Raw genomic sequence first — 13,814 nt, 5'->3', positions numbered from 1 at the left:
AGGAATATTTTTAATGAATTTTGAAAATCAGGAGAGCGATCCATGCACTTAGGCAGTGAAATTACTTTTTTTTTTTAAAAGTATCTTGGAATTACTTGAAATTGTACACAGTCACAGTCAACGACGCCCTGAACAACAATCCGTAGAAAATATTTGCATATCTCTTAAGGAATATTTTTAATGAATTTTGAAAATCAGGAAAGCGATCCATGCACTAAGGCAGTGACTTGACTTTTTTTCACAAAAAAACCAAAAGTATCTTGGAATTACTTGAAATTGTACACAGTCACAGTCAACGACACCCTCAACAAGAATCCGTTGAAAATATTTGGATATCTCTAAAGGAATATTTTTAGTGAATTTTTGAAAATCAGGAACGCAATCCATGCACTTACGCAGTGAAATAACTTTAAAAAGAAAAATTATCTTGGAATTACTTGAAATTGTACACAGTCACAGTCAACGACGCCCTGAACAACGATCCGTTGAAAATATTTGCATATCTCTTAAGGAATATTTTGAATGAATTTTGAAAATCAGGAGAGTGATCCATGCTCTTCGGCAGTGACTTGACTTTAAAAAAACAAAAAAAAACAAAAGTACCTTGGAATTACTTGAAATTGTACACAGTCACAGTCAACGACGCCCTGAACAACAATCCCTAGAAAATATTTGCATATCTCTTAAGGAATATTTTTAATGAATTTTGAAAATCAGGAAAGCGATCCATGCACTAAGGCAGTGACTTGACTTTTTTTCACAAAAAAAACAAAAGTATCTTGGAATTACTTGAAATTGTACACAGTCACAGTCAACGACACCCTCAACAAGAATCCGTTGAAAATATTTGGATATCTCTAAAGGAATATTTTTAGTGAATTTTGAAAATCAGGAACGCAATCCATGCACTTATGCAGTGAAATAACTTTAAAACCAAAAGTACCTTGGAATTACTTCAAATTGTACATAGTCACAGGCAACGACGCCCTGAACAAGAATCAGTTGAAAATATTTGCATATCTCTTAAGGAATATTTTTAATGAATTTTGAAAATCAGGAGAGCGATCCATGCACTTAGGCAGTGAAATGACTTTTTTTTTAAAAAGTATCTTGGAATTACTTGAAATTGTACACAGTCACAGTCAACGACGCCCTGAACAACAATCCGTAGAAAATATTTGCATATCTCTTAAGGAATATTTTTAATGAATTTTGAAAATCAGGAAAGCGATCCATGCACTAAGGCAGTGACTTGACTTTTTTTCACAAAAAAACCAAAAGTATCTTGGAATTACTTGAAATTGTACACAGTCACAGTCAACGACACCCTCAACAAGAATCCGTTGAAAATATTTGGATATCTCTAAAGGAATATTTTTAGTGAATTTTTGAAAATCAGGAACGCAATCCATGCACTTACGCAGTGAAATAACTTTAAAAAGAAAAATTATCTTGGAATTACTTGAAATTGTACACAGTCACAGTCAAGGACGCCCTGAACAACGATCCGTTGAAAATATTTGCATATCTCTTAAGGAATATTTTGAATGAATTTTGAAAATCAGGAGAGCGATCCATGCTCTTCGGCAGTGACTTGACTTTAAAAAAACAAAAAAAAACAAAAGTACCTTGGAATTACTTGAAATTGTACACAGTCACAGTCAACGACGCCCTGAACAACAATCCGTAGAAAATATTTGCATATCTCTTAAGGAATATTTTTAATGAATTTTGAAAATCAGGAAAGCGATCCATGCACTAAGGCAGTGACTTGACTTTTTTTCACAAAAAAACCAAAAGTATCTTGGAATTACTTGAAATTGTACACAGTCACAGTCAACGACACCCTCAACAAGAATCCATTGAAAATATTTGGATATCTCTAAAGGAATATTTTTAGTGAATTTTGAAAATCAGGAACGCAATCCATGCACTTACGCAGTGAAATAACTTTAAAACCAAAAGTACCTTGGAATTACTTCAAATTGTACATAGTCACAGGCAACGACGCCCTGAACAAGAATCAGTTGAAAATATTTGCATATCTCTTAAGGAATATTTTTAATGAATTTTGAAAATCAGGAGAGCGATCCATGCACTTAGGCAGTGAAATGACTTTTTTTTAAAAAGTATCTTGGAATTACTTGAAATTGTACACAGTCACAGTCAACGACGCCCTGAACAACAATCCGTAGAAAATATTTGCATATCTCTTAAGGAATATTTTTAATGAATTTTGAAAATCAGGAAAGCGATCCATGCACTAAGGCAGTGACTTGACTTTTTTTCACAAAAAAACCAAAAGTATCTTGGAATTACTTGAAATTGTACACAGTCACAGTCAACGACACCCTCAACAAGAATCCGTTGAAAATATTTGGATATCTCTAAAGGAATATTTTTAGTGAATTTTTGAAAATCAGGAACGCAATCCATGCACTTACGCAGTGAAATAACTTTAAAAAGAAAAATTATCTTGGAATTACTTGAAATTGTACACAGTCACAGTCAACGACGCCCTGAACAACGATCCGTTGAAAATATTTGCATATCTCTTAAGGAATATTTTGAATGAATTTTGAAAATCAGGAGAGCGATCCATGCTCTTCGGCAGTGAAATGACTTTAAAAAAACAAAAAAAAACAAAAGTACCTTGGAATTACTTGAAATTGTACACAGTCACAGTCAACGACGCCCTGAACAACAATCCGTAGAAAATATTTGCATATCTCTTAAGGAATATTTTTAATGAATTTTGAAAATCAGGAAAGCGATCCATGCACTAAGGCAGTGACTTGACTTTTTTTCACAAAAAAACCAAAAGTATCTTGGAATTACTTGAAATTGTACACAGTCACAGTCAACGACACCCTCAACAAGAATCCGTTGAAAATATTTGGATATCTCTAAAGGAATATTTTTAGTGAATTTTGAAAATCAGGAACGCAATCCATGCACTTACGCAGTGAAATAACTTTAAAACCAAAAGTACCTTGGAATTACTTCAAATTGTACATAGTCACAGGCAACGACGCCCTGAACAAGAATCAGTTGAAAATATTTGCATATCTCTTAAGGAATATTTTTAATGAATTTTGAAAATCAGGAGAGCGATCCATGCACTTAGGCAGTGAAATGACTTTTTTTTTAAAAAGTATCTTGGAATTACTTGAAATTGTACACAGTCACAGTCAACGACGCCCTGAACAACAATCCGTAGAAAATATTTGCATATCTCTTAAGGAATATTTTTAATGAATTTTGAAAATCAGGAAAGCGATCCATGCACTAAGGCAGTGACTTGACTTTTTTTCACAAAAAAACCAAAAGTATCTTGGAATTACTTGAAATTGTACACAGTCACAGTCAACGACACCCTCAACAAGAATCCGTTGAAAATATTTGGATATCTCTAAAGGAATATTTTTAGTGAATTTTTGAAAATCAGGAACGCAATCCATGCACTTACGCAGTGAAATAACTTTAAAAAGAAAAATTATCTTGGAATTACTTGAAATTGTACACAGTCACAGTCAACGACGCCCTGAACAACGATCCGTTGAAAATATTTGCATATCTCTTAAGGAATATTTTTAATGAATTTTGAAAATCAGGAGAGCGATCCATGCTCTTCGGCAGTGAAATGACTTTAAAAAAACAAAAAAAAACAAAAGTACCTTGGAATTACTTGAAATTGTACACAGTCACAGTCAACGACGCCCTGAACAACAATCCGTAGAAAATATTTGCATATCTCTTAAGGAATATTTTTAATGAATTTTGAAAATCAGGAAAGCGATCCATGCACTAAGGCAGTGACTTGACTTTTTTTCACAAAAAAACCAAAAGTATCTTGGAATTACTTGAAATTGTACACAGTCACAGTCAACGACACCCTCAACAAGAATCCGTTGAAAATATTTGGATATCTCTAAAGGAATATTTTTAGTGAATTTTGAAAATCAGGAACGCAATCCATGCACTTACGCAGTGAAATAACTTTAAAACCAAAAGTACCTTGGAATTACTTCAAATTGTACATAGTCACAGGCAACGACGCCCTGAACAAGAATCAGTTGAAAATATTTGCATATCTCTTAAGGAATATTTTTAATGAATTTTGAAAATCAGGAGAGCGATCCATGCACTTAGGCAGTGAAATGACTTTTTTTTTAAAAAGTATCTTGGAATTACTTGAAATTGTACACAGTCACAGTCAACGACGCCCTGAACAACAATCCGTAGAAAATATTTGCATATCTCTTAAGGAATATTTTTAATGAATTTTGAAAATCAGGAAAGCGATCCATGCACTAAGGCAGTGACTTGACTTTTTTTCACAAAAAAACCAAAAGTATCTTGGAATTACTTGAAATTGTACACAGTCACAGTCAACGACACCCTCAACAAGAATCCGTTGAAAATATTTGGATATCTCTAAAGGAATATTTTTAGTGAATTTTTGAAAATCAGGAACGCAATCCATGCACTTACGCAGTGAAATAACTTTAAAAAGAAAAATTATCTTGGAATTACTTGAAATTGTACACAGTCACAGTCAACGACGCCCTGAACAACGATCCGTTGAAAATATTTGCATATCTCTTAAGGAATATTTTGAATGAATTTTGAAAATCAGGAGAGCGATCCATGCACTTAGGCAGTGAAATGACTTTTTTTTTAAAAAGTATCTTGGAATTACTTGAAATTGTACACAGTCACAGTCAACGACGCCCTGAACAACAATCCGTAGAAAATATTTGCATATCTCTTAAGGAATATTTTTAATGAATTTTGAAAATCAGGAAAGCGATCCATGCACTAAGGCAGTGACTTGACTTTTTTTCACAAAAAAACCAAAAGTATCTTGGAATTACTTGAAATTGTACACAGTCACAGTCAACGACACCCTCAACAAGAATCCGTTGAAAATATTTGGATATCTCTAAAGGAATATTTTTAGTGAATTTTGAAAATCAGGAATGCAATCCATGCACTTAGGCAGTGAAATAACTTTAAAACCAAAAGTACCTTGGAATTACTTCAAATTGTACATAGTCACAGGCAACGACGCCCTGAACAAGAATCAGTTGAAAATATTTGCATATCTCTTAAGGAATATTTTTAATGAATTTTGAAAATCAGGAAAGCGATCCATGCACTAAGGCAGTGACTTGACTTTTTTTCACAAAAAAAACAAAAGTATCTTGGAATTACTTGAAATTGTACACAGTCACAGTCAACGACACCCTCAACAAGAATCCGTTGAAAATATTTGGATATCTCTAAAGGAATATTTTTAGTGAATTTTGAAAATCAGGAACGCAATCCATGCACTTACGCAGTGACGACTTTTTTTCACAAAAAAAACAAAAGTATCTTGGAATTACTTGAAATTGTACACAGTCACAGTCAACGACACCCTCAACAAGAATCCGTTGAAAATATTTGGATATCTCTAAAGGAATATTTTTAGTGAATTTTGAAAATCAGGAACGCAATCCATGCACTTACGCAGTGAAATAACTTTAAAACCAAAAGTACCTTGGAATTACTTCAAATTGTACATAGTCACAGGCAACGACGCCCTGAACAAGAATCAGTTGAAAATATTTGCATATCTCTTAAGGAATATTTTTAATGAATTTTGAAAATCAGGAGAGCGATCCATGCACTTAGGCAGTGAAATGACTTTTTTTTTAAAAAAGTATCTTGGAATTACTTGAAATTGTACACAGTCACAGTCAACGACGCCCTGAACAACGATCCGTTGAAAATATTTGCATATCTCTTAAGGAATATTTTGAATGAATTTTGAAAATCAGGAGAGCGATCCATGCTCTTCGGCAGTGAAATGACTTTAAAAAAACAAAAAAAAACAAAAGTACCTTGGAATTACTTGAAATTGTACACAGTCACAGTCAACGACGCCCTGAACAACAATCCGTAGAAAATATTTGCATATCTCTTAAGGAATATTTTTAATGAATTTTGAAAATCAGGAAAGCGATCCATGCAGTGACTTGACTTTTTTTCACAAAAAAACCAAAAGTATCTTGGAATTACTTGAAATTGTACACAGTCACAGTCAACGACACCCTCAACAAGAATCCGTTGAAAATATTTGGATATCTCTAAAGGAATATTTTTAGTGAATTTTGAAAATCAGGAACGCAATCCATGCACTTACGCAGTGAAATAACTTTAAAAACAAAAGTACCTTGGAATTACTTCAAATTGTACATAGTCACAGGCAATGACGCCCTGAACAAGAATCAGTTGAAAATATTTGCATATCTCTTAAGGAATATTTTTAATGAATTTTGAAAATCAGGAGAGCGATCCATGCACTTAGGCAGTGAAATGACTTTTTTTTTTAAAAGTATCTTGGAATTACTTGAAATTGTACACAGTCACAGTCAACGACGCCCTGAACAACAATCCGTAGAAAATATTTGCATATCTCTTAAGGAATATTTTTAATGAATTTTGAAAATCAGGAGAGCGATCCATGCACTTAGGCAGTGAAATGACTTTTTTTTTTTAAAAAGTATCTTGGAATTACTTGAAATTGTACACAGTCACAGTCAACGACGCCCTGAACAACAATCCGTAGAAAATATTTGCATATCTCTTAAGGAATATTTTTAATGAATTTTGAAAATCAGGAACGCAATCCATGCACTTACGCAGTGAAATAACTTTAAAAACAAAAGTACCTTGGAATTACTTCAAATTGTACATAGTCACAGGCAACGACGCCCTGAACAAGAATCAGTTGAAAATATTTGCATATCTCTTAAGGAATATTTTTAATGAATTTTGAAAAAAAGGAGAGCGATCCATGCACTTAGGCAGTGAAATGACTTTTTTTTTTAAAAAGTATCTTGGAATTACTTGAAATTGTACACAGTCACAGTCAACGACGCCCTGAACAACAATCCGTAGAAAATATTTGCATATCTCTTAAGGAATATTTTTAATGAATTTTGAAAATCAGGAAAGCGATCCATGCACTAAGGCAGTGACTTGACTTTTTTTCACAAAAAAACCAAAAGTATCTTGGAATTACTTGAAATTGTACACAGTCACAGTCAACGACACCCTCAACAAGAATCCGTTGAAAATATTTGGATATCTCTAAAGGAATATTTTTAGTGAATTTTGAAAATCAGGAACGCAATCCATGCACTTACGCAGTGAAATAACTTTAAAAAGAAAAATTATCTTGGAATTACTTGAAATTGTACACAGTCACAGTCAACGACGCCCTGAACAACGATCCGTTGAAAATATTTGCATATCTCTTAAGGAATATTTTGAATGAATTTTGAAAATCAGGAGAGCGATCCATGCTCTTCGGCAGTGACTTGACTTTAAAAAAACAAAAAAAAACAAAAGTACCCATTCAGACTACTTTTGTACAGTTTTTGACAAAAAATGTTTTGCAAAATTTTGGACAAAACATTTTATTGTAAAAATGTTGACAACAATTTTTTTTGCAAAATTTTGGTCAAATTTTTTTTGTCAAATTTTAGACAAAAATTGTTTTAGTCAAATTTTGGCAAATATTGTTTTAGTCAAATTTTGGACAATTGTCTTTTTTTTATTTTCTGGGGGGCGCTATAGAGCCCTGGGGCTAGTTTTTATTCACTTTAGTGCCCTCAAAAACGAGCGCAACCTTGGCGAAAATAATAATAATCTCAACAGGAAGTTGGTGCCAGGGCCAACGGACACAACGACAGACGGTGAAATTAGATTTTTATTGTGTGGAGAAAGAAAACGACGACATGAAGTTCTAAAATGTTGTTTTTGTGACAGAAAAAAAAACACACAATCTCCGGAAAATGGCAGCAAATATTTCTTCTGATAAACACATTGCGTGACATTATTGCGTTCTCTACGCTTTCCACGTGACGACTTTGACTGGAGCAAACGCTGATGACGTATAAACAATATGATACACGGTCGTTTAGAGTTGAGTTACATGAGAGGAAAGGAATGACATGAGAAACTGAGCCACTTTAACACAACTCTTCTTCCTCCTCTAAGATTTCTTGTACTCGATTCTCTCCACCTTCACGTCGTCGCCGATCAGCTGATAAACGTACGTCACCACCGTGGACGCCTGGATGTCCATTAATACGAACGAGGGGATGATGTTGCTGTGAGCAGAGAACACACAGGACTTTAGGGAGGGCTCGTTATAACAAATATATAATAAAGCCAATTCAACTCCATCTCAATTAAACCTTGAAAAAAATCTGTCTGTTTATTAAATAATATATATATATATAGTTTTTTAATATATTTATTGACTTATTTATTATTATTATTTTAATATTAAAACAAATTATAAAGAAAAAAATATATAATTTATTTAATTATTTTTTATTCATTTATTTTTAATCAAAATAATAAAAAATAATATTTTGAATTTATTAAAATAAAGATATAATTGATTTACTTATTTTTTATTATTTAATTGTATTAATAAAAAATTACTATTTTGAGTTTATTTAAAAAATATATATATATATATATATATATGTAATTTATTTGCTTATTTTTTATATTAAAATATAATTTATTTACTTATTCTTTATTTAATTGTTTTAATAAAAATAATAATACAAATAAATATTTTGGATTTACTAAAAAAAAATATATATAATTTATTTACTTATTTTTTATTATTTAATTGTTTTAATAAAAGATAAATATTTTGAATCCATGTAAAAAAAAAAATATATAATTGAATTACTTATTTTTATTATTCTTTATATTAAAAAAATATATATATATATAATGTATTTATTCTTTATTATTTAATTGTTTTACTAAAAATGATCATACAAATAAATATTTTGAATTTATTAAAAAAAAAATATATATGTATATATATATAATTGATTTACTTATTTTTATTATTTAATTGTTTTAATAAAAATAATAATAAATACATATTTAGAATTTATTTAAAAAGTATGTATATAATTTTTTTTTTACTTATTTTTTATTATTTAATAAAATAAATAAGGTTAAGCGTCGACAGTTGAGTGTCTGGTTGCCGTGGCGACCGCCTCCCTCTCTCCCTCGTACCTCTCCAGAGCGCTGTAGGCTCCCGTGGCCGAGCCGGGGTTGATGTAGAACTTGTTCTCGTTCTCAAACGCCTCGAACTTGTGCGTGTGTCCTGAGATGAGGATGTCGACGTCCAGCTGCCTCTGCAGCAGCGCCAGGCTCGCCATGTCGCCCCACGGGATCACCTGGTGACCGTGGATCAGGCCGATCTTAAACTGGCCCACTGTCACCACCTTCTGTTCTGGGTAGTTCAGGTTCTGAGGGGGCGGGGGATACAAAACATGTTTTTAGTTAACAAAGAAGTTACTGCGTTATTTATGAATAACAGTAGCTACGTCTGTGACGCCCCGCGCATTCTGCGGCTCATCTGACCACGCCACGTTTGTCTAAAATGCAAATGTCTTGCGTCGACGCACCTCATCGAAGTCTCCTCGTACGATGTGGACGTCTCCGGCGAGCGTCTTCAGGTAGTCGTAGCTCTCCTTGGTGCAGAGGTTTCCCGTGCAGAGGATGTGCTGGATCTTCCCCGGCACCAGCAGCTTCTTGAACTTGGCCGGCAGCGTGTTGCAGCGGTGGGGGATGTGCAGGTCACCTAACACCAGGACCAACTGACGGCAGCACACAGACGCATACGGGTTAGCGACGTAGCCAGTTACCGGCTCGGTGACTGCGTTTTTGTCATTTTAAGAACAACTGAAAGGAGCAGTGGGCCGAGGGCGGAGCCCTGTGGGACGCCGCTGGTCGTTTCTGCTGGTGTTTATTATTAGCTCGTCGTCATCATCGTCTTTGTTAACCAAACAGTGTCCAAACTTTGTGTTACGCGAGTACAGTCGTAGGAGTGTCACGATCTCCATTTGTAGCTACTGTAGCGCGACTACACGTTAGCTCCTCCCGCTAACCTGAAGCTGCTGCTGCCAACTAATTGTGTTACGAGCGTGTAGCAAAGCACAGGACGTAGACGTGACGACGACGACAACCGCGCTAACACGACAACTCTACTGTCCTCGTGTGGAGCAAAAACGTCAAAAATTAAAACTAACTAGCGATAACTAGCATCCTGGATCCCTGGATTTAAGCGTTTCCACGCTACGGAACGCCAAGCAGGTTTACAATTGCCTGGTTATTATTACATTCATATTATTATGTATTTAATTATTTAAAAACAAAAACACAGAGAATCAAATCTCAAATCGAATCGAGGATTTGGAGAATGGTGACACTCCTACACCGTAGATAAACAAGTTTAATTCATAAATCAAACATTTTTTTAAAGCAACACTTGTGAGTGAAAAGCAATTATTGACGGTCTGAATTCAAACTGCGTTCGTGATTTTTCTTCTTACAAAAACATCCCATAACGGGCAAATGTGGACTGAATCTTCACAGTTGGATTTCAGACACTCAATGTGAAATAAACCACACACAAACAAACACCGACTTACAAACACGTAGTAAAAACAATTTATAATAAATAACATTAGAACTCTTTACTAGTACTTTACTACTTTGTTGAGATTATAGGAATATTTCCATCCCTTCTTTCACCTGCTTTGTAAAAAAGTTTTTATCTCGCATAATTAGGTCAAGTTTAGTGCATTCGGACATAGAATTTAAGGTGGACTGATGTGATTTTTCCTGAGTAAGAACAGTGTATTGTTCATAATTTATATATTATATTATATATTTAAACTTTGCGGGAAGACGTTATCGACCAAGACGAAGAAAAAAGTCGACCGTAACCATGGCCTCAACTCAACAGGAAGTTGGCCATTTGGTCTGCATCCTACGTTAATTAGCTAACATGTCCGAGCACATTTTGCCGTACAAACATTTTTTTTTAAAAAGCGGCAATTTGTACTAGACGAATTGAATATGAAAAGTTGTCAAAAATGGCGTGGCCGCTGCGACCCTCGGTTTTGGCAAATTTTGACCATTCGCCGTGATTTCGGCGTACATCGAGTTCCACCAAATTTCCTGAAACTTGGTGGGAAGGCGTTAAAGACCAAGACGAACAAAAAAGTCGACCGTAACCGTGGCGTCAACTCAACAGGAAGTTGGCCATTTGGAATGTTGGCGCCCATCTGCATCCTACGTAAATGAGCTAACGCGTCCAAGCATATTTTCCCGTACCAACATTAAAAAAAAATGCGTCAATTTGTACTGGACACATCAAATATGAAACATTTTCAAAAATGGTGTGGCAACGGCAATCCTCTGCTTTTTGGCGAATTTTGACCATTCGCCACCACGTAACAGGAAGTGCCCTCTGACTTCGGCATCCGTTGAGTTCCACAGAATTTCCAGAAACTTCGCGGGAAGATGTTATCGACTATGACGAAGAAAAAAGTCGACCGTAACCATGGCCTCAACTCAACAGGAAGTGGGCCAGTTTCAATTTTGGCGTCCATTTTGGCGATATGCAGTCCTAGTTTGTTTTGGGGGGCTTGTTAACGAGTTTCGCGTTTTATAATCATGGTTTGCACTTCCAGGCCACCATAGAAAACTGTTTAAAGAGCAAAAATCCGAGCCTCTCCAGTGTTAGTGCGAGCCAGGCAGAGTCAGAGGAGCAGAAAAACAGAGCGAGGCGAGCGACACTTACCCGGTGACCAGCCTGGTGGAGTGAAGACAAGGATGAGAGGGGGAGTGGGAGTGGGTGAGAGAGGGAGGAGAAGGCGGGATGTGCGTGGAGAGAACGACACGATGCATGATCAAAGATTGAGAAGGAAAAAAAAACAAGAGGGGAAAAAAACTGAAATTAGAAAATTAAAAAAAAGGTGAATGGATTAAGTCGACAGATATTAATCATTCCAAAAATAAATAAATCAATCAGAAAATCAAACAACAATGTGGTTAAATTATTGTGTTAATGGCGGCTGGTTAGTGATAATGATAAAGCAAAAAAAAATGGCTGATTGTAAGAAAGATTTTGAAACTCGAGGCGTTATTTACAAATAAATATTGATCCAAACTATAGTTCAACAATTGCCTTAAAAATAATAAGTGTCATTTTAAGGCCATATAATATTATATAAAATGGACTGTTCCATTATTTTGTTTGGTTCGGAGAATGACGATCAGTGTTCATGACTTATTTCTTGTACAGAGCAAAGAAACCAGAAAATATTCACATTTTAAAAAGCTGAAAATCAGAGAAACTTGTTTTAGTTAATTTTTTAAGTGATTTGCAAAAGATTTGACTCTTAATTTAATAATTCATAATGGATTAATCTGCTATAAATCAGATTGTGAACGTGAAATGTCCTGGTTTCTTTGCTCCATATAACAAAGAAATCATTAAATCTTAGTATATTTTGATTTGTGGACAAAAACATAATCATTTCCAAGTCTGACAACCACTAATTGACGTTTTCTGACATTAATTACAGCCCTGTTGATGTAAGGGTGGGAAATGTATGGTGGCCCTGAGGTGCAAAACACAAACGCAAAACAAAAAACACAAAAAGATTCAATCAAAACGTAAACGCAAATAAAAAAAAACACATGACATATCTCTTCCGTTTTTGTGTTTTGCACCTCAGGGCCACCGTAGAAAAGGGTGAATGAGTGAACTAATAACTGCAGTGAATTGTCCTGGTGTATCTTTACGGTGGTCCACGTTTAAAAACATGATGATGATGTAAAGTCAAAGTTAATAATAATAATTCATCTTTGTTGTTTACAATACAGAAGTAGCTGCTAGCATGCTAGCCCTGGTAGCTAACATGGGGGGTGGAAAAGTAAACAAAATGTGCTGTAAATAAACCACATAACAACCACGACTGTTGGTCAAACACAACAATAAGCGAAGGTTTTGAGAAAAGTCAGCCGCAGTTTGTTCTCACGATCTTTTTCGCCACTAAAGTGATCATCTGTCATGTGACCGTTGGTCCATCTCGCAAACGGAGCTTCACGTTCAGACACGAAAACAACAACACGTCGCTCCGTCCGCGTCCACAAAGTGTTCGGAAACATGCCGAGGACACGGAGGTCGACACCCGGGCTGTGAACGACAGCATTCGTGGCCCCGTTTTTTCGCCATTTCACACTCACCATCTTCTTCTGTGTTGCTGTTTCCTTCCTGCGAGACTCGGCCGAGTTAAGTTGAGGAAACGTCGACGTACGTATGACGTCACGACGTCAGCCAACGGGAGCGGAGGAGACCAACGCGCGTCAAGCTCGCGGCGATAACTTCCGTCCGACGTTTCAAAGTAAAAGCGTGTCAAACTTGGGGGATTTACAGTAAACGGATGGGATAATCCATTCCTAATAAAAATATTCACAAAACAGCCACAGTTGGCCAAAGTGCAACAAAATACAATAGTAAACAAAAATAAAAAACAGTAAAACAATAAAGTTTTCTGGTTTCTTTGCGATTAATCCATTACCAAATTAATTGTCAACTATTTTCATCATTTTCATCATCATCAATTAATCAGTTTGAGTGTTTAAAAAAAAAAACAGATTTTTCAGCTTCTTAAATGTAAATATTTTCAACCTCGATGCAATACTTCCTTCTAACATTTCAAAGTAAAACTGGGAATTACAGTAAACGGATGAACAATCCAAACCAGTCCAACTTTATTTATAAAACACTTTAAAAACAGCATTTTTGCATTGAATTTCTCATTGAAAACAAGTTTTCAGATTTTTCAGTGTCTTAAATTTAAATATATTTTCGTTTCTTTGCTCCACATAACAAAGAAATCAGTGAAACTGTTGTCGGCATCAAGACG

At 35.0% G+C, this 13,814-nt stretch overlaps 1 protein-coding gene across 2 annotated transcripts; it reads right to left on the bottom strand.

The window, feature by feature from the left end:
• Window positions 1-7,748: 7,748 nt before the first annotated feature.
• Window positions 7,749-13,166, bottom strand: vps29 (VPS29 retromer complex component). Of its 2 annotated transcripts, XM_083892778.1 has the most exons (5): window positions 13,132-13,160; window positions 11,681-11,692; window positions 9,498-9,689; window positions 9,103-9,338; window positions 7,749-8,165 (listed from the first exon to the last, which is right to left on the bottom strand). In XM_083892778.1, the coding sequence occupies exons 1-5, from the start codon at window positions 13,132-13,134 to the stop codon at window positions 8,048-8,050; spliced, it is 561 nt and encodes a 186-aa protein (XP_083748904.1). In that variant the 5' UTR covers window positions 13,135-13,160; the 3' UTR covers window positions 7,749-8,047. The 2 variants fall into 2 exon arrangements, with proteins under 2 accessions (XP_083748904.1, XP_083748905.1); XM_083892779.1 differs by lacking the exon at window positions 11,681-11,692 and having other exon boundaries at window positions 13,132-13,166.
• Window positions 13,167-13,814: the final 648 nt, after the last annotated feature.

The sequence above is a fragment of the Microchirus variegatus genome (genome assembly GCF_963457635.1).
Source record: "Microchirus variegatus genome assembly, chromosome: 7".
In the NCBI taxonomy this organism is placed as follows: Eukaryota; Metazoa; Chordata; class Actinopteri; order Pleuronectiformes; family Soleidae; genus Microchirus; species Microchirus variegatus.
The sequence above is the reverse complement of the archived record's forward strand: the minus strand, read 5'-3'. Positions and strand labels throughout refer to the sequence as shown.

Bases quoted from the DNA above. Each gene is read 5' to 3' on its own strand.
- vps29 (XM_083892778.1), bottom strand. The intron at 9,339-9,497 runs GTGCGTCGACGC...CCGCCCCCTCAG, and splicing joins TACGAGGAGACTTCGATGAG to AACCTGAACTACCCAGAACA. The intron at 8,166-9,102 runs GTACGAGGGAGA...CTCTGCTCACAG, and splicing joins GCCTACAGCGCTCTGGAGAG to CAACATCATCCCCTCGTTCG.